Raw genomic sequence first — 18375 nt, 5'->3', positions numbered from 1 at the left:
GTGGAAACGGTGGTTAAAAAAGGAAAAAGAAAAGATGCAATCATGTCGTGGCTCCGCATAAAAAGTATCCCACATAACAGATTCATGGAAAAACATCTTATTACAATGATTGAAGAGATACTTTTGTCCATGACAACCAAAAACATTTTCACAGTAAACAGTAAAGCTGGTGAAAATCTACGGTTTAATAAATGGAACTGAACTGAATGATAATTACTGCTTAAAAATGGCTTCAGTTTGAGCAAATATGAATACTTGGCGAATAATTTGGCCAAATCTAACGCTGGTGAATTAATGTGCATATATTTATGTTGTTTTCAGGTCGAATTAACCTAATTAATTTGAAAGATTTTCAAAATAAAACGACAGAACGTACAGACGCAAGATAAACAGCCAAGTTGAGTTAAACACTGCAGGTTTCTTTTGCTCGAGTTAGACTAAACCCTCGGACAATGAGTTAGAGCTCAACCGTCCGACCCCTCGGCCATTTTCATCGCAGCATCCCAATCTGCGTTGAACCACATCATAAACCTCCATTAGCATGCCCCGTACCCAGGAGATGTAACACTATAGTGTTGGGAAATACTGTAAGAAACAGACCGTGCAGATGAAAGGGCACGAGCCTATCACTGTTCCTTACATAATGTGTTTGTAGTTAGCATGCAGCAGTTGTTTCTCACCCCCACGTACTGTAGTTTAAGCACCCTGTCACTTCAAACTAGTGTGATCTGAATTTTCTTTTCTTTTTTTTCTCTATTTGGGGCGACTGCTGAGAATGCTAATGCCTTGGAAGTATCCTGTGGCTCTTTTTTTGGCTCAAATCAAACCCAGAGAGGCACAAGGAAGAGCCAAAGCAGCAGCCGTGCCCACTTGAGGACGGCCGGTAATCTAATCCTTCAACAAATTACGTTTTTTGGGGATCACAGAGTGGGTAATACCGGCCTGACTCTCCAAACGCTATTCAATTTTCATCGCTAACTATGGTTATTAAGGATGAATAGGGACTACAAGCCGCAGAGTATTATTGGTCGATTTGTACTTGTTTACTTGGGTTTTAAATAGGGGGTTGACTTTTTGAAGCAAACAGAGATGACCTTTTGATTACCTGTGTGTGTGTGTGTGTGTGTGTGTGTGTGTGTGTGTGTGTGTGTGTGTGTGTGTGTGTGTGTGTGTGTGTGTGTGTGTGTGTGTGTGTGTGTGTGTGTGTGTGTGTGTGTGTGTGTGTGTGTGTGATATGACATCTTAAATCTTCAGATGTGGTCACTGCCAATCATATTTTCTTATAAAGACTTGGACATAAGCATGTTTTATATTTGCTAACTGACAGGGGTGACAGATGGCGTCACTTATGCGTCGCCCCAAGGGAGACAGACTTTTCAGTCTGAGTTGCCGAGACGTTGCCTCTCCATCCACCACCATCTCACCAGGACTTGGGAACATACAAATTCAATCAGGTTCTAATCCACTCGGCATTCATAAATGCTTATTGAGAATTAAAAGCCTGCTAATTATAAGCCAGATAATATGGCTCCATTCTTCCAGTGAGGTTTACTTAAGTATTTAACATGATTGTCTCTTAGATTTTGTATCGTAAGATTTTTCGCCTCAAGCAAAGAGAGCGAGGACATTTTCTGCCATATAATTTGCTGTTGACAATGAGGATTTTTCCAAACATCTATTAAGCAACTTGTAAAATATTCAGGAAACCGCTTGAAAGTATGAACAGCATCAACGTGACGGCGTGCTCTTTCACAACACGTTCACACACGCTGCAGAAAACATCATTGTTCTGTTTGCATCGGCTTCTGGCAACAACAAAAAAAACCAACGAAAAATCTGTCAGAACGGCTAACACACTGAGAGAGAACGCAATGAATTTATGCACTTCATTGTCACTGTTTATCAGAGTCAGAATAATTTCCAGTTTTGCTCCTATAGGGCTTTTTGTGTCTATTTTGCAGTTATTTAAAAGCAAACGCACACACGCACCTTTTTTAAAGTTTAATTTGCCCATTTACTGTTGATTTATGGGACATTTCTAGCAAATGTTTGGTCTCATTAAGCGGCCGATCCCCTTGTAGCTTGTAAATAACCGGTTATAAACCACTTAATTTTGATCTCCCCATTCCCTCTTCCCAATGACGAATAAGTGGTTTCTAATTTCCAAATGTGTGGGGGCGTTTAATGAGGCCTGAGATATTTTATTCTCCTGCTGCAGCGCTGTCTGCAAAATTGTGCGTCGCTGAGTGTAATCATGCAACGCTATCTGGCACAGACACTCTCTGGCAGCAGCGAGGCAAAACCTGCAGCCCAGAACTGCTCCACTTAAGGGAGGCTGATGTGAGAGGAGCAGACAGGCGAGAGTGGAAGGCCCTCCAGTCATGCAAAATGCAAAAGAAATATGACTTTATTACAGCTCCCTAATGGTGACATAACAATCTGTTCAGCCACTTCCCTCTAAATCTCAAAGCATTTTTTTTTTCTCCCGGAGAGTGCTTCAGTCTACGGGAGAGGATGGGATTGAAAAATCTCTGGGTATGAATGAGTTTAAACACAATCGAGTCTGAAATACGGCTTTGACCGGCTCTCATCTCTTGACAGCTTTTATTATTTATTTAGTTTTGGCTTGTTCCTCCGTGTCAGAGTGGTAAATGTGCTGAGAGAAATCAAATTAATATAGATATAAAACAGGCTCTTTGACCACTGAGAGGGATCCTGTAACACATGTGCCACCTATTTAGTATTATTAACTCTGTAACAAAAATTTGGGGATTTAGTTTTTCCTTCCAAAAGTGAGATGAGAGGATTGGCACGAGTCTTGTGTGCGTTTAGTACGTAGCTAGCCAGGAGGCTAATTGTTAGCCTAGGCTAACTGTTGCCAAGAAATAGATGCAGCATGTCGTTGTAAAACCATGAATTTTTACTATTTGTAATGGAATAAAACAAACATGATACTTTGTGTTATGACGTGTTTTTTTTTAAATTTAATGTAGGTTTAGTGCTGACTGTGCCTCCATGCTTTCATGCTTTATTCTATGCTAGGCTAATCACCTCCGGGCACAAGAGTGCTATCATTCTTCTTGAACTTAGCAAAAATAAGCATTTTTTCCCGAGATGTCGCACTATTCCTTTTAATACGATATAAAAAGGCAATGGATGATTTCTTTCAGTTTAATTTTAATCTGGAACAATCCAAATCTGAAAAACAAAAAAGTCCTCCGTTTGAAGTTTGGTTTCTCCACGACGGCCGAACGTCGTGACCCTTTCAGGGCGACGCCGGCAAAAGGTTCACCGTCCGATGCCTGCTCGTGAATCTTTAACCAGGAACATTTTGCAGCCATCTATTTGTGGATTTAAGAGATGAATAAACTAAACACAAACTCCTCTGTTTTCTCTTTTGTAGGGATGTGGAATTAAAGCGGTGAATAATGCATGGCTGAAAGCATCCGTCTCACTGAGTCGCCTCTTCTGGACAGCAGGCGATCTGAAGGCAAGTGAGCGCGGATATTTATGAAGTGTTGTTTGATTTCAGAACAAACCGGAGTTACTTACCTGTTTTTAAAAGCAGGAAATCACCTTTTGACTTTGTAGTTTAAATAAATATATAACAAATATATAAAGATGCTATATATGAAATAGAAAAGCCAGCACTTTGGCAGACTTTGATAAAAGTGCTATAATAATCTAGACAGTTCAAGACTTAAAGAGGCTCTCCCTCTGTGTGTGTTGTTATCCGAGCTTCTCTTCGCAAGCTACTATCAGTCCTGGTTGTACTCGCCTTAACATTAGCGCTGTCGCTTTCTGACATTTTTATTTATGGGGAAATGTCTATTAAATCCTTCAGTATTCACGAGAAAACTAGATCACAGGTCACAAGGGTAACGCTTCAAAGAACATACGTGTAATCGGTGTCTTATGACACGCAGCTGCATTTGACGGAGACGTTTGTTGACAGTCTGAAGTGGCCGTGAACTGTGGCCTTTTGCTGCACATCATTCATCTCAGCTGATGAGACAGCCGTGTTAATAGCTGCTTGGATAGCAGATGACAGCTTGTGTGAGGCTCTTTTGAGCGTCGGATCGCGATGAGGGTTCAACCCCGGGCTGCTGTCTGGCTGGATCCGATCGTCGGTGGAGACGATCTCCAGGCCTGAGTCACCAGCGTATACAGTCCTTCTTTATTATTTCCCTGGTCTTATTGGCGTTTTCCTAACCTAGATGGTTGTTTTTCTGTTACTTTGGTGTCCATAATGCAGCGATTTAACAGAACGTCAAGTTGTGTGTTGCACCATCTGTAGCTGCGTATCACCCAGAGCCACTGGATTTGTTTCAGATGAGCGGTTGAGACAGAAATAGCTGGACTGTCACAAATTGCGTTTCACTCGGGATTCCGGTCGGGGGCCAAAGAGCTGGTGAACGGGTCAGAGCTCTGGCACCGAGGCGGCGGCGGCGAGCTCCTGTGTGACCGGCGGCGTCGCCTAAGAGGGCAAGTGGAGCGGGAAAGTGCCGATTAATTTTTGACTTCCCAAAACAATCATATTGTAGCATCGTATTATTGTCAAACGGGGCGACGCGTTGGGGCTTGATGAGGGTGACCCTTCAGTCCGAATGGGCGAATATGAGAACAGGTAGGAACATAGGAGCGTACCAGTTATATAATATGGATGATATGAAGACGTCAAGACAAAACGTTAAGGATTTGCACACTCATGTCATACATCATACCTGTATCTTTAATCTGTCCATGTGCAACACCGTAAGCAGCTGTTGTGCTATTGAGCGTGAAGCTTGTTTCTCAGCAGCTGTGAGTTAATGGTCCTCTCGGTGCTCTGCAGCCATGTTTAATGGTTCCGCCGTAGTGATGACAGGCTGTTTCAGAGCCGCAGGTGCATCTACCTGGCAGGCTGCCACTCAGGCTATTAGCCCACAATCCAATGATCCCTATTTAGGGGAGCAGTTGTCCTTTCCCGCCGCACGAAAGCGCGGGCCCGACTTGTGTTCCACTCAGCCGCTGATTGCTCAGTGATATGTGTGTTTATACCGATGATAAATTCCCATGACCGCGGCGGTTGCACTTGTGATTTCGGGGGCTGTCAAACTGGATGAACTGAGCGATGCGCAGCTGCTCGGGGCCCCTCGGGGCGAGCCGGGCTCGGGAGCACATGCCGCCGATTCAGGAGGAAGTGGAATGGGTACGGCGTGAATTATGGCACTTTTTTTTACAATTTTTTGTGGAGAGAGATGTCGGTCAGGTTACCGTCCTGTCGCCAATTGTGCGGAAGGAGAAGGGAAATCAGCAGGAAAATACACCAGCTGTCAATTAACTGTCACTTTCACACTGCAGCCAGCAGTTTGTATGCAAAAGAGTTGTTTTCTGCAAACTGGAGCAAGTTTTCCTGTTATTTTAGCCTATGCTAATTACCATTACGGGCCGATATATGTTCATACTGCTTGAGATAGTAAAATAAATAGTTTAATTTGCACATATTCTGTTTAAGTTGTGATTCCAAATCTGGATGTGGTTCAAAACTGAACCTTCAAGCTGAAAATTAGTTGATGGATTTTTCTTTTTTAAGAAATGTTTTACGAATAACAATTGATTGAAAGTTCTCTGTATTCCTTGTCTAACATAAAAAGCTCTTTGCGACTACTTTATGACATTTGTCGTTCTGAGAAACATGAGCAGCGTTTTTAAACGATGGCTCACAAATGAACGTTTTCATATTCCAACATGTAGCACACCGTCCCGGCACTGAGGAGAAAAAGGTATCATTGGGTGACTAATAACCTGCTATTGATCCGAGTGCGAGTCCCTTAAGACGGTTAAGAAACTGATACGTCTGCATTCACGCACATGTACCAGCGTCCACACAGACACATTTATTCTAAGGCAGGCGTATGCAGACTCGGTGCCTCCCAGTTAGTCACAGTAGCTTCTTCCCAATTCAGTCGATAGGCCTCCATTAAGAGGGGGTAGGCTGTCAAAGCAACCTGTGACCTCCTCTCGCCCCCTTGGAGCCCACTGGCCTGTGATGTCCGTATCAATATGAATTTCAGACCTTTTGCGCCCATCAGCCGCAATTCCCAGTGTCCATTAGTCTCAAGTATCTGTTTCCTCCAACTTGTACTATTGATTTCGGTGTGTCTTTTGTAACAGAGCATGTAGAGCGATCTTAAAGACGAGCGCGGCTTGATAGGTCCGGTGGATTCTGTCATCGGTGGCGGCAAAGTTTCTTCCGCATCCTACTAGTGAGACGATTTTCATAACTTCTGTCACTCTGAGTGGCACCGCTGGTCTTATTACTGCACCTAATTGCCCCGCCGCTGCGTGCGTGGCAGACATCCCGCCCGGGATCGGATGGCTTGTAGGTTAAAGTCGGCCAGACGGGGTGACCTCGAAGGCCAAGGCTTTTCATCTCAGAGGTCACGATGAAGTGACCTGTTGTTGACACACGGCGAGGGATATCACAGCAAACACAGGACGCCCTTCTGTCCCCGGAGACGCCGCTTTCTGACACTCGCACGCATCTGTTACTGAAAAGTGTCACGCTGGTGTGACGTTGGTCATGTCAGACTTCACCTTCCTTCACAGGAAAGACTGAGGTTCCAACATATATATACATACATATATATATATATATATATATACATATACACACGAGATAGGACCAAGTTAGATGTGATGAGATTTGATTGATTTCCAGAAGGAATTTGATACAGCAGCGTAAGATACATGTGTGTCTTGTGAAATGAGTAAAATAAATGAATTGATAACAAAACAAAATAAGAAATTAAGGAATTTTATTTAAATGTTATATGCATAGCAACAAAATATGTGAGTTGAGTAGTGTGTGAGTCAGGCCTTATTGAGGTTGTGACTCATTAAGGGTCATACGAAAAACCGGGATAGGTATCGTATATAATTTATATTTATAAAATATATTTATGCACGTGAAACATTCGTGGATTAAAAAGCTGTGGTCAGGAAAAGAAAATTTAAAATGTGTGAATTGTTAAAGTTGATTGATTGAGTTTGTGGTGACATTATTTAGAAATTTCCAAAGGCAAGAATTAACTTTTAATCTCAACTTTTAAACTGACATGGATGATAAATGGACTTTTTGTGAGATAATTTTGTAAAAAAAAAAAAATAGAAAAGTTGTTCATCATCCTTGCTCTGCTGACCTAATTTCCACCCAAATGAAGTTACACACATGCATTTAATATTCTGATGAATGATCCTCATTGGCAGCTTTGGCTCTGTTCGATATGAGAGAGAATAACAATTATTGGGGGAAATATCCTGGTTCAATTAATATTAATCAGTGATAACATAACATAAATGCAGAACTTGCATCCTCAGTACTTTGCTCCTCCCACTTTTCCTCCACTTTGCTTCTCCAAAGTGTGAACAGCGTGTGTTGACATATAGTGGCCCTTCGCTGCCGTGGCGTGTTCGCCACTAGGGGGCCTTCGGGGATGGGAGAAGATCCTCGGTTCCTCAGAGAGGAAGACGGGTGACCTTTGGCTTTATTTATGTCGCTGCCACTCATGCAGGAGCTTTTCATCAGATACGGTCATTGTAATCCCTCAGCCCCCATTCAATTTACAGAGGCACTCTGTCACTGCAGACCACGAAAGTCGACCAAATTAATGGATCAATAAGCCCTCTGAAAGCCTGGCGGGAGGGTCCAGATATCCCTGGTCGCTATCAAGTTACGAGTCATAATGAATGGGGTGTTGTTTATGTTGTAAAGTGCAGCGTCACCGAGTCCTTTGAACAAACCACTCTCTCAGCCCGAGCTGAGTTCGCCGCTGCAGAGTGTTTTCAGAGACGTAATGAGGAAACTGTCACAAAGAAAAGTGGAAGAAAAAAGGACCACCTATTAGAAAGAGTTTATAAGTGATGACTTTCTTTATTAATGTTCCTAAATCTTTATACACCAGCAAACGCTGTTGTTATTAATGGCTTCTCACTGACCAGTACACATCATTAGAAAATGATTTATTTAGCAGTAATAACCATTATTTACAACTTATAAACCGTTTTTAAAGGGTGTCTTTATTATAAATGGGTTCCACAGAGATCAGAGACAATTATGATCTCTATTACCAGTGTTTGTGGAAGCCTAAAACGGGTGCACAGATGTCACAATTCACAGAATGAATTGGTAATTAAAACTTAAAATGCAAAAAATCTGAAAAACCTTTGATTTAATAAGAAATATTATAATGTCCCCCCATTTAAACTCTGTTAACATGAACCTACTAACGATTACAAATAAAAGGAGGCTGACTAAAAAATAGTTTTGTAGCCACTTTATTTGCACATTGTGGCAGAAGAACAACAAATCCCTCTGGGTGTTGTTTCATGTGTCATGTGGGAAATATTTCCTGATTAATTCACTTTCTCTTTAATTTTGTATTTGTGGGAAAATAAAGCTTTTCCTTTGGAGAAAGTCAGCCTTTTCTTTTATTGAACACTGTTTGCTAATTCCTGCAGGATTGTTATGAGGCAAGTGACCCTTTGCTAAGTCCCGCCCACAAATGCAGATCTGACCAATCATAGCGTAGAGTGTGGAGTTAGCATGATGTTAGCACATTATTGCTTTTTCGTTAGCACTTGTATTCTAGTTTCCCCCCCACAGTGTGGGCTCCACGGTGGCTCTGGCAGCTGGACGGAGAGGAAGTGGTGAGCTGCTTGTAAAGACGTGCTGTCACCTGACTTTTTAGCATCTTTCAGCTCATTGTTTTGGTTTCATGGCCCACATCTGTACTTCCAAATATAATCCATATAATACTCGGTTTGAGGATTCTGCATCAAAGATCAAACCACAGTTACAGTCTAGAAGCTGCATCACTCTTGATTTGAAGATCATTCTCTGTGTGGCAGCTTTCATTGCCGATCGGCCCGCTCACATTTCTTGCCGACTCTCCACTGTTTACTATCTCCGCCTTAAAAAAAGCAGTTTCCCATCAGTCGCAGCTCGCTTGATGCATCACGTTAAGAAAACGAAGCCCGGTCCTCGGAGTTAGCGTTTTCTCTGGAACCAGCCTTCCTTCGGGGCGCCTCCTAATGGTAATTGATAGTAATTATGAAAACCTGCCGGCTAATGCACAAAGAAAGCTCGCGGCGAAACGGGCCTGCTTCTCCACGCGTAACTCCAAGTAGTGTGAACACAGATTTAATGGCTGCTTAGACAGCTATTCAGACATTTCAGGTCTACTTAGGGACGAGGCCACTGGTGGATGATTGATATGGAAATCTCAATCAAAGCTGTCACTCGGTGTTCTGGAGATGAAATGAGACACGACAACATGTCAGCCTGTTTGAGACGAAGACGAGATGATCCTTCAGCAGACACACACACACACACACACACACACACACACACACACACACGCATATGCACAAGTACATGCAATACAAAGTAGGTCTAATAGGACTGCAGTACAAACAGGCCTCCATTGACTCTCTGTGTTTTGGACATCGTCTAAAAGGACTTTAGCGACGTCTAAACATGCCGGGCCTCCATATTTGCATGCTAATGGCGTGAGAGAAACCCCGGCCACAATTATTCAGTGGGACCACATCATCACTTGCAATTTGGGGATCAACGATTTCAAACAATAGCGCTCGCCATTCGTGCGCTTAGCGGCGAATGGAAACCATGTGCGGCGCGGTTCGCTGCTGGTCAGAGTGGAGGAACACGCTGACAGCTCTGGATGGCCTCGAGGTGCACGTCGGCCCCGGAATAGCTCCGCCAAATTCACAGCTCTATTTCATTTGTAGAAAAACAGTCTTTGTTGCCACTGTTGGCAGTAAGTCAACGGCATGTATTAGGCCACCCCGCAACGCGCCGCGCCAGTCATCGATAGCCCTAAATGAGTGCATATGGTGTCTTGGCTTTGGGCGTCTTTTTGATCAGGTTGAGATTTTAATGGATTTTTCTTCGCCTCTGACAGACGAGGCCGGGGTGGGGGGGTGGGGGTGGAGGGGGGGCAGACTGCAGGCGGCCGCTGGGGTCACTTGAACCTTGTGGTTGCAGAGCAGAGTGCTGAGACACAAAGAGCCAACGCTGCGCTCACAAGTGTCCGACAGCGGGAGAGTCAGGAAGTCTGGCGACTGTAAACCCCACCTGACCCTCCCCCCCCCCCCCCCCCCCCGTCCCCCCTCCCCTCCCCAACACTCATCTCAGACACACTCCAAGACACGCCAAGCAGGCACTTCTGCACACCAGCCGGTGCTGCTACACTTGTGAGGACATTTGCATTGACTTCTGTTCATCGTCTGTGGACTCATTTTGTCTATAACTGCTCGATGTCAAACCGTGACCTTTGACCTGACCTTAATCCACAGTAGCATAATTTACATATAAAGGCACATTGTCACTTCAAAAACACTTAAAAAATAATATAATATATTATATATAATAATTATAAAAATGGGTATTTCAAAAACACTGCAGCAGAACGAGTCTTGATTTTAAACGATGATCAGATTAGAAATGCACAAAATGGTGATTTCCCACCAACTATATAATCATTTAGGTGAATATGCTTTAAATCTACGTGGCCCTTTGACACTAAAACCTAAAGTTTACACAGAAATCACACACTGACTTTTAAACGTTTCCACACACGCGCGTACAAACTTTAAAAAAAAATAACCCTGTCCACGTCTGTGCTTGCAGGCTCATATTTTTAAGGACTATTTACGTTTTTGTGTGTAAAATATTGTGTAAATCTGTGCACTCGTAACGAATTTACATGCAGAAACCCAAATATTTCACCTCACACAAACTAATGCCACAAGCCCCGATCAGACATACAAGCTTGAGCCACAGAGTTTACAAGTATAAACTTAATGCAACCTCACAAAACTCAGATTACAACTCTAAACTCTATTTTAAGCACAAAGTGGGAACTTTGACCGAATCTTCGTCCCAGATGTGACGCCGCAAACAGGATTTTATCTGTAAAACATGATGAATATTCACCACATATATGCACAGAGCTTTATACACTCTCTTATCACTAGGAAAAAACGTATACCATCTTATACATGTTGCAATTATTCACTTCATATCACTATTAGAATTGAAATCCTTAATTCTTCAATGTACACAGACGGCAGTTTAATCAATGCTACGAATGTAAATCCCTATCTGGGATTAATGTAAATGAGAGTAAAGCAGGGAGATTATCAATGTTGGATGATTTACATTTTCAAAGAGCTCCTTCCAGTCTGTTGGACAACAAGATGCTAAAATCTATATATCTATATGCATATCTGTATGACAGTATTTGAGACGGGTCAGACGAGCTCCATAACGGTGTAAAGGATCAAAAGTGTTGTGAAAGAGTTATTACTCTGTTTCCGCTCTCTTCATTTTTGCATTTTAGGCGCCACACATTGGACCAACAACCCGTCTCCTTGGTGGGAATTAGGAGATACAGTAGAACCTCGACGTGCCAAGGTGGACAGGAATTTAGCCGAGAAAACAACAGATCTGCAGGCAGACTAAGTGGTTGAGTGAACAGGTTAACGGCGACGGGGCCCTGAATGGCTGTGACAGGGAGAAAGCAGCGAGAGGCTCCAGCACTGAAGGGGGAAGTGACCCGGAAACGGTGTGTAAGTGCAGCTCGCTGGGCCCTTTAGGAAAAGGAGAAAAATCCCTCCAGAAGCACTGATGCAAGTCCACCTAAATACACATTTCTCTTATTTCTCTCGCTTCCTCTGTTGCGTTGCTCGGCTACGGTGGCGCGCTCCAACGCCAAAGGAAAACAGATAGTGGGGGAACCTGACGGTGTTCCTCGTCTACAGGCCTGTTACAAAAACACAACTTTTTCACCACTTGCAGATGACTGCCACATTTAAATGTAGATTTTCTCTAAAGCACTAAAGAATTGGAACTTAGGTTGACCTGCCTTTCCAAAAATAACAGATAATCTTAATTGTTCTCATTGATAAATTTGAGCTGATGTTCTTCAGAGATGTGTAATCTAACGTTCTTTACTACACTGGCAATCGCTACAAACATTTACCACATTATCCAACGTCTTATGGTTTTAGTCAAATATTCTTCTGGACATTATTTTCATTCCCCCCCTGCACTTTAAAAAAAAAACATTTATATTGAACTAAAGCTCACCGGTCGCTCTCTTTACAGATATTGATCTGAAATTAGGACATTTTGTTTTTTGAGATACTATATATTTTTTTTAAAAAGATGGTAAAAAAGAAAAGGAAAAATGTGCATATGGATGTCAAAGTCAAAAAGTGCTACCACATTAATTTTCACCTAAATTCTTACAACAATCCAGACTGCATGTGATTAAGCATTAAATAATATTTTAGTTAAGGTTAAATATATATTTTTCGTTAATTAAATTTTTTTTTTTATTAAATTAAACAACTATTTCTGATCACCAGTAACACTGATGACATGAAGGCTCTCTTCAGCCCACTTAATCTGAATAAAGTAACTTTTTTCAACACAGTGTTGAGATTTGGTCTTTGGAGCCGTAGAAGCCTAAGAATAATCACATAAAACCTTTAAATACTGTTCCAAGAGACACATGATCCAGTTATTAGGAACTTTCAGTTCATGTAGTCTGAGGTAAATCCATTTACTCAAGCTACCATTAAGTCCAATTTTGAGGTACTTGTACTGTGTATTAGTAATTATTATATGCTGCTTCCTTTTTACATCTACCTCACTGCACTTTGAAGCCAAATATTGCTTTTATTTAATTAATTATGCAGTCTTACAATATAAGTCAAGTAATACACCGTGAAGGAGCATTAGCTTGAGCATATAAAGTATTTTTTAAATTATTTACAAGCTGCAAGAATAAAGTGATGAACACGTGAATATATCAATAATTAGAAGACATATTCTGAAATGGGCCATTTACTGAAGATACTTTAAGTATATATTTGATGTTAATACTTCTGGGCTACAAAGTAAGATTTTCAAAGCAGGATTTTTTCTACTTTTTTTCCAGTGTGTTATTTGTACTTTTACTTAGTTTCTGAATAAACTGCTAAGGATATTGCTGTGCATTGTTTAGAATTTAGCTTCGCATAATTTCGCAACGTGGTCCCGTTCGTTCGTTGTAAAGTCTTTAATTTATTTTTTATTTTTTTTAAGAAACCATCAGTTTCCCATCAGACTGCGGAGGAAACTTGATGACAGAAGTTTGATACTTTATAGACTAGAATTCATTTATTACACGGGACCAAATGCAGAATTAAAATACACTGAAACACAACGAAGCATCAAATATGAAAGTTCACCAGCTTGAGCCAAAACACTAATAAAACTGCAAATATTTCGCTTTTATTGCAAAATTCATCATGATATACCAACTGTATTCACAGTTAAACCGTCTGTCATATGAAAGGTCACGTGAGAACAAACGACAACTATTTAATTAATTCATAATAATAATAATAATAAGGCCATATAAATACAAAAAATACGTTTTTTTTAAACATAAACCCATTAAAAAGTTCAACACTGGTAAGAAAAAAAATACAGTTATTATTGCAGAGTAATAAAGTTGATGCAGAATTATCGTACATTCATTCAGATGACTTTACTGCGCGAAATAAACTGCTCAGACGAACCTTAATGCATGCACATTTTTCTTAGGATAAACGTTCTATTTATGCCCTAAGCATTGTAATAATAATAATAAAAAACATAATATAATAAAAACAATTTGGAGAAGGACAAAAAAGTGGCACATGCATGTCTTGGATTAGTTGATATGTTGACTTCAAAGTTTGGAGATTTTTTTTATGAAGTGAGGAGAAAAAAAAAAAAAAAGAAAGAAAAAAGTAAGAAGCCTAAAACCCAAAAGGGGAGAGTGTCCGACTGTCCACGCACCGTCATCTGATCCCAACCGGAGAATCAGTCCGCATCAAACAGGCCGAAGTATTTGCCAGTGTTGGAGAAGTAGATGTAAGGCGCCGCGGTTGCAGTCGGGTACATGACGGGGAAAGGCATGGGTAACAAACATCCGCCCAGCAAGCCGCTGTCTTTGTAAAAAGTCGGTAATTGCACATTTTTGCCCGCCTCCGGGAGGTGCTCGGCGGCCAGCGGGCCCTCCATGTCCGAGGATAGCTGTCGCTTCAGCTTGTTGCGCCGGTTCTGGAACCAGATCTTCACCTGCGTCTCGGTGAGCTGCAGCGAGCTGGCGAGGCACGCTCTCTCCGAGCTGCTCAGGTAGCGCTTCAGGTCAAAGGTCGCCTCCAGCTGGAATATCTGTCTCTTGGAGAAGATGGTGCGCGTTTTCTTCTTCACCATGGCTTTAGAGTCCGCGTTGGGCGCCTGCTGCTGCTGCTGCTGCTGGTCGGACGCGTCCTCCGCGGAGTGCGCACTGTGCGTCCCGGGACAGGAGCCCGCGGTCCGCGGCGGCGCGTCGTCCCCGCGGTCCGCGCGGTGGACTCCGGGCTTCGTTTGCGCTGCGAAAAAACGGGCTTTTTACGCGAAGAAGCTGCACAACAATCCCTGCAGTCTTATTAATAATCAATACAAATAAATAACCACCACTGCTCCGCGCTCCTAATTCCTGAAAACCATTTTAAATACACACAATCAGACCCTTTCATTTCTCTAAACGTCTCTTCCTAATAAAACCTATGAATTATTGTATATAAAGCACTTTCTGCCGGTTTCTCTCTAACTTCCAGTTACCTGTCCCGTCCGCTCCGCTGCCATGCCTCCTCCGGACGTCCCACGCCTCCTCGTACCGCGAGCCGCCGTTACATCCGCGGTCCCTGCGCTCCTTCGCCGCGTCCCCGCCGTCCGCCTGCTTCAGGTTGAGGATGCTGTCGATGGTGAACGTCAGAGAGGCGCTCCGGCTCGGGGCGTCCTCTTTGCTCATGTTCCCCGGCATGTCATCCGCTCCTCCGAGAGTCCCGACACACCGACGTCTCCGGAAGCTCCGAGCACCATCGCTCCTCGGACTGCGACTAGCGCGCGCAGAGGAGCGAGGGGCGCGACGTTCTTCGGCGACCCGGAAGACTGCGGTTTAGCAGCTTTTGATTGGCGAGGTCGCCGGGCCCAGATGAGGGCGGGATGCAGACTCCTACGTCTGGCTGCCATATTGGAGCTTTAAACACGTTTGTGATCGTCGCGCCCGCTGCCTGCTGGCTGAGCAAACCCGAGACGTCTGCAGAGTTCCTTTGATTTACACTTGGAGTTGATTTCTTCTTATTCTCAACTTTTTATCTCCACATGGAAGCTCGACAACACTTTAGAACCTAGGATATGATATAATACCTCTCTGATGCTTATGTTTGCCTTGGCATTCTACTATATTACAGCATATAAACATAATTTCCCCTTTAATACAAGAATTTGTCCATAATCCTGTTTTAGCCGTACAGAAGCTAAAAAAACCCACTTCTAATGTGTCTTTGCTGATAAGAAACCACAATTGTGTGCATACGTTTTATTAATCCGTGTACAAAATCTGTAATAAAATCCTCTCAAATAAAAACATGTCAAAGAATATTGCTATAACGTACCCATGCTCACAGCTATCAAAAGACACAAACACATTTTTCATAAATAATCGAGCCTCTACAGTTTTGTTAGGTCAGTCTGAAGACACGGTGCATAATATGCCCACACATGGGCTTCAATAAGGGTCCGAATGTTTGAGAGCAGTGCTTGTACGCCGACTTTGTAAACCTGTGACAAAACTGCAAGCGGATTAAAAGCAGGAAGTGAAAATCAATCACAAATTGTCGTTCATAGCTTCACAAACGCTGATATACAGTATGCCGCAAGCTCAAAGTCTTATTGACCCTTATTTGACCCTGTGTGTGTGTGGGTCAACGTCCAATGAAAACGAATCACACAATTGAGCTCAAAACCCGCGTGACCTGGCGTGACATGTCCTCCGCGTACCGAGGGATTGTGGGAAACTTAAAAGTCTTGTTTCAAGCGATCCACTTTGAGTTTCTTCTGGAAAACTTAAACACATGAAATGACTTTATTATAATTCGACATCTGAAACGGAACTAAATGATTTTGCAGCATCATTTGAGGAATTGGTGTCAACGTGCGCTCTCTCTCTCCGGCCCCACCTCCACCCTTAAAGTCCCACCAGTCCCGTCATCTGTGGCGTTATGAAGGAGACCGGGCGGGCGAAGTGTGAAGTCAATGGATAGTTGATCGAGCCGGAGAAGCCGACCAGCGGTGCCGTCCCCTGAGGAAGGCCGCTCTCGCGGTACAACACGGGAACCCTGACGAGCCTCTGGGCGGCGTAGGGGATGCCGGCGCTGCTGGCCTCCATGTCCGCAGAGATCTGCCTCTTCCACTTGTTCCTGCGGTTCTGGAACCAGATCTTCACCTGGGTCTCGGTGAGCTGCAGCGAGGCGGCCAGGCCGGCCCTCTCCGAGCTGCTCAGGTAGCGCTTCAGGTCGAACGTGGACTCGAGCTGGAACACCTGGGTCCGGCTGAACACGGTGCGGGTCTTCTTCTTCCGCGCCGCTTTCTTGTCACCTGAGGAGGAGGAGGAGACCGAATGAAACCGGATACAACTCCTCTCACTGTGCAGCTTATATATAAATTCAAACTTTGTTAAGAAAGTCAGTTAAGAAATCCTTATTTATTTATTTTTTTGGACATTTTTGAAAATCAAGGTGCCTACAGACGCACATTACCCACAATGCCTCAGTGAACCCAGCAACTCTTAGCTGCACCCCTGCAACTTAATAGAAAACGTGTTTTTGTTGCTGATCTGTCAAGAAAACTAATCAATCAACACCAGACTAAAAGGTTCTCCACACAACAACACCTAGGCTACATCTCCCATTCTGTATGAGACCAACAACTAGTGTGCCCGAGGAAGCGTTTCGGGAGGAGAGCGCATGCGCGGTGCCCTCGCGGAGCACAAGGTGGACTGTTCTTTTTATTTTTTTTAGGATGCAGTCTATCCTCACCTGTATCACAGCTGTCTCCTCGAGAGAAGGATCGCGCGTCGTCCTCCTCTCTCTCATCCGTCAGACTGTCGTCCCCCTTCTCATCCGGATCAGCGCTCCCCTCCCGTCCCGTTACCGGCGGGGAATCCCGGCCCCCGCTCGTTGGCACGGGGTCTGCTTGCTCACCCCTGTACGGCGGACCTGGAGCGTGGGAATAAAGGTTTAATTTCGCTCCTGGTTAACACGTGACTTGCTTTTATTTATTTATTTAAAGTGATTAATGTTCGACTTCCTCATTCTGGGGTTTAATTTGAGACCTTAACCTGATGAATATGACTATGAATGTTGCTTTTTCAATATGTTTATTGCTTTGCAGCGTATATTGAAGTCGCAACAATATACTTTCTAATCACGTTCAGCCTCAACGCAACACGTTTATTCCCGTAGTCTTCATTATGAGCAGATTATCGCCCCACACTGACAGGCGCACTCACTTCTCGAGGTGCCGTATGTGTTCGGTGACGTCCCGCTCCGGTTCAGCACCCCACCGGGGACTCCGAGGTCCGGGGTCTCCTCAGACGAAGCCCCCCTGTGTTCGGTCCGCAGCAGGTTCTCGATGTAAAAAGACGAACCTCTCGGCTTCGAGCTCGGCGCTTTCCCGTCCAGCATGTTTACTTCCGTTTCACCTTCCTTTCCAAAAACACTACTAAACAAACATGCTAAATCCTTCCCGGGAATGTGTCTTCGTTTCCAGCCAGGAGGGTCCGCTGGTCCGGGCGAACCATCCCGACGCGGCACGCGAGAGCAGCGCGAGCTCAAGCCTCCGACATCCAGAGAGAAGTGTCGTGTAGAAGAGGAATTACTCCGGAATAAAATCCCCCCCCGCGAGACCGTGTCGTCGTCCGGAGCCTCCGTGTGATCGTCTGCCTAGAGGGAGCGTGGAGATGCTGTATTTAGGTCAGTTAGGGAGCAAAGCGAGGCAGAGATGCAGCGCTGTCCTCGGGGCTGGAGATGGAGTAAGCTTCATGAAGAATGGCACAGTACCGCCTATTGGTTATATCTGTCCATGCACGCGTTAGGTGTTGTGCACGCTGGAAATACTTTATTCTCTCAATACATATACAATACAATACAAAAAAACTCAGATTTAATTTAAAAAAAAAATCTTAAAACGATCATTGCACGATCAATCATTATTATAAGCTATATTTTCCTTATAAGTGTTTTTTTAAGCGTGGAAACTACTTTGACTTTCCGCCCTAAACAAAATGTTTTTTCGTTAATTAAAAAATAATGAAAACTGATTCTGAAAAAAGTGAGAAAAAGAAAAAACACGCCAATCCTCCTTGATTTCATCCGCTCATTCACACAGACGAGCAGATAACAGCGTGAATGAAACTAGACTTTATACTTTAAAAATATATGTATTAT

The 18375-nt window shown here is 43.4% G+C and overlaps 2 protein-coding genes across 2 annotated transcripts; both read right to left on the bottom strand.

The window, feature by feature from the left end:
- Nucleotides 1-13396: 13396 nt before the first annotated feature.
- On the bottom strand, nt 13397-14975 carry LOC311009557 (uncharacterized protein). Its single transcript, XM_084003830.1, has 2 exons — nt 14708-14975; nt 13397-14475 (listed from the first exon to the last, which is right to left on the bottom strand). Exons 1-2 carry the CDS (start codon nt 14907-14909, stop codon nt 13922-13924), a joined length of 756 nt encoding a protein of 251 aa, XP_083859956.1. The 5' UTR covers nt 14910-14975; the 3' UTR covers nt 13397-13921.
- Nucleotides 14976-15955: 980 nt separating this feature from the next.
- LOC311009339 (homeobox protein HMX1-like) lies at nt 15956-17936 on the bottom strand. Its single transcript, XM_084003444.1, has 3 exons — nt 17421-17936; nt 16966-17121; nt 15956-16525 (listed from the first exon to the last, which is right to left on the bottom strand). Exons 1-3 carry the CDS (start codon nt 17611-17613, stop codon nt 16116-16118), a joined length of 759 nt encoding a protein of 252 aa, XP_083859570.1. The 5' UTR covers nt 17614-17936; the 3' UTR covers nt 15956-16115.
- Nucleotides 17937-18375: the final 439 nt, after the last annotated feature.

Source organism: Eutrigla gurnardus, assembly GCF_963514095.1.
Source record: "Eutrigla gurnardus genome assembly, chromosome: 23".
NCBI classification, from domain to species: Eukaryota; Metazoa; Chordata; class Actinopteri; order Perciformes; family Triglidae; genus Eutrigla; species Eutrigla gurnardus.
The sequence above is the reverse complement of the archived record's forward strand: the minus strand, read 5'-3'. Positions and strand labels throughout refer to the sequence as shown.